The sequence below is a fragment of the Rhamphochromis sp. 'chilingali' genome (genome assembly GCF_963969265.1).
Source record: "Rhamphochromis sp. 'chilingali' genome assembly, chromosome: 4".
NCBI lineage: Eukaryota > Metazoa > Chordata > Actinopteri > Cichliformes > Cichlidae > Rhamphochromis > Rhamphochromis sp. 'chilingali'.
The window spans coordinates 43,989,318-43,991,723 of record NC_137948.1 but is presented as its reverse complement, the minus strand read 5'-3'; the positions used below and the strand labels follow the sequence as shown (position 1 = coordinate 43,991,723).

At 41.9% G+C, this 2,406-nt stretch overlaps 1 protein-coding gene across 1 annotated transcript; it reads left to right on the top strand.

The window, feature by feature from the left end:
- Positions 1-296: 296 nt before the first annotated feature.
- Positions 297-1,705, top strand: LOC308395051 (tryptase-like; the record flags this gene model as incomplete). Its single annotated transcript, XM_080879701.1, has 3 exons — positions 297-301; positions 420-628; positions 1,185-1,705. The coding sequence occupies 3 exons, from the start codon at positions 297-299 to the stop codon at positions 1,703-1,705; spliced, it is 735 nt and encodes a 244-aa protein (XP_080735827.1).
- Between the last annotated feature and the right edge of the window lie 701 nt (positions 1,706-2,406).

The window sequence follows — 2,406 nt, the reverse complement described above, 5'->3', positions numbered from 1 at the left end:
TCTATTTAATTTGTAAAATATGTGTACACACACACACACACACACACACACACGTAGAAAAATATTTAGTATACACATCCAGAAATGCATATACTATTATATATTGTACATATATTTATTAGTTTCAGATGTAGCCATTCTTGTATTTTGCTTGTTTACATTATTGTATTTTGCACAACTCTGTTGCTTGTGAAGCTCGCACACAAGAATTTCACTCACATGTACTGTACCAATGTACCTGCACATGTGATGTGACAATAAAAGTGATTTGATTTGATTTGAACAGGCTTTAAAAAATGTGGTAAACAGGAAGTCGAACATTATATCGTTTCATGTTGATAACAATCAGAATAACTGTGTACTGTTTGTGTCTCATGATGATCTCAGCACCAAACTGAGTGGCCTGACTGTGAATCTAGGCCGTCAGCGTCTAAGACAGTGACACAGATCATCATCCATCCAAACTACAACTCTGATACCAATGACAACGACATCTGCCTCCTGCAGCTCTCCTCACCGGTGGCTTTCACCAACTACGTTTCTCCCGTCTGCCTGGCAGCTTCAAGCAGCACCTTCTACAGCGGTGTTAACAGCTGGGTCACCGGCTGGGCCGATATAGGGAGTGGAGGTCATAAAGACATCTGACTGTTTCAGAGAAATTTGACTATAATGCAGGAAACAAGTGTGCTGTCTCAGAAATATTTAGAGCAATAAAATGTTTCCATGAGGTTAAATCTGTCGAGAGTTCAAAACAAGAAAGAATCATTATGTGAATTAACCAGTCTGGAAGTGCTGAATCTGCACCGAGTCACAAAGATCCCTGGTTGAAAGAAAGTATACTTTCTGTGTAGCTGACACTGCCCCCAAGTGGTATTAGACAGTACTACATGTTGACGTCCATCTAATGTCTGTGTGAAGTTACGTTTATTTTTTTAGCACGTTTAAAACCAGCAGCTGTTGTGCTTCTTCTAAAACAATGAGGTGAAGTGAGGTCATTACACTACACAAGTTAACCAGGCGACTGTGTTCTGCAGGGAGCTATAAACCCAGCAGACAAACACATGTCTCCATCTTTGCACACATGACTGCACTTTACATTTGGTGGAGCCATCATTTTGCTTGAAGGTGCATTTAATCCCTCACATCATTTATTACAAACTGATATATTTATTTTACCCCTTCAGTGTCCCTTCCTTCTCTACAAAACCTCATGGAGGTGGAGGTTCCTGTTGTAGGAAACAGACAGTGTAACTGTGACTATGGAGTGGGAAACATCACTGACAACATGATCTGTGCCGGGCTACATACAGGAGGAAAGGACTCCTGTCAGGTGATCGCTGTTTCCTGTGTTTGGCACATTTTCACCTTCTACAGTTTCCTCTCCTCAGCTTTGCTCTCAAAGGAGGATTCAGGAGGTCCAACGGTGAGCAAGCAGAACGGTCGCTGGATTCAGGCGGGAATCATCAGTTTTGGGGAAGGTTGTGCTGAGCCGAATTTTCCAGGAGTCTACACCAGAGTATCCCAGTACCAGACCTGGATAAACAGCCGGATTTCCTCCAACCAGCTGGGCTTCATGACGTTCACGTCCACTGGGACCAACAGTGACCTCAATGTCACCTGCCCGAATAGCAGCGAGGGTCGTCCTGCTCACTCCTTCATCTTTGTCTTCTTCCATCTCCTCAGCCTCACCTTTTGTCTCTGCTGACCAGCAGGGGGCTCCTCTGGATGCAAACAGCAGTCAGATCACTTATTGCTTATTCACACACAGCCACTGTGTGCAATCTCAGCTGTAACTTTAGAGAGAGATAAAACAGGGTTTTTTTAATTCAACAAAGTGCCACAAACACCCTGACTGAAGGCTCACCTTTAACTGTGTTATGATTTGGATTCAACTTTATTGTCCTTACACATGTATAAACACAGGGTAACGAAATACAGTTTGCATCTAATCAGAAGTGCAAGAGCAGTAAGTGCAATAGGAGCAGATTATATACAGATAAGGGTAGCATAAAAGGTGGGAATAGCTGTGAACACATTACGTACAAATAAGTGAAGTATACAGATGTTTATGTTACTGTACAGAGAGCAAAGATACAGATATACACAGATGTTCTGTTTATACATATGCACAGATATACAGATGATCTGTATTGCTGTACAGATGGGCAGATATACAGGTGTACTATGAACAAATATACAGATGTGCTACATATATACAGATGTAGCAGTGTGAGGTAAACAGATCTACAGTAGTGGAAGCGTAGCGCTCTGAACAGACTATAATAGTGAACAGTGTACGCACTTTAACAGAGACCATACTATGTGTCATGGGATGGACTGGACAGGTTTAACCAGTGTTTTTAATCATCTTGCTTGGGTTGCTGTGTTTCATCATTTTTGATCTTT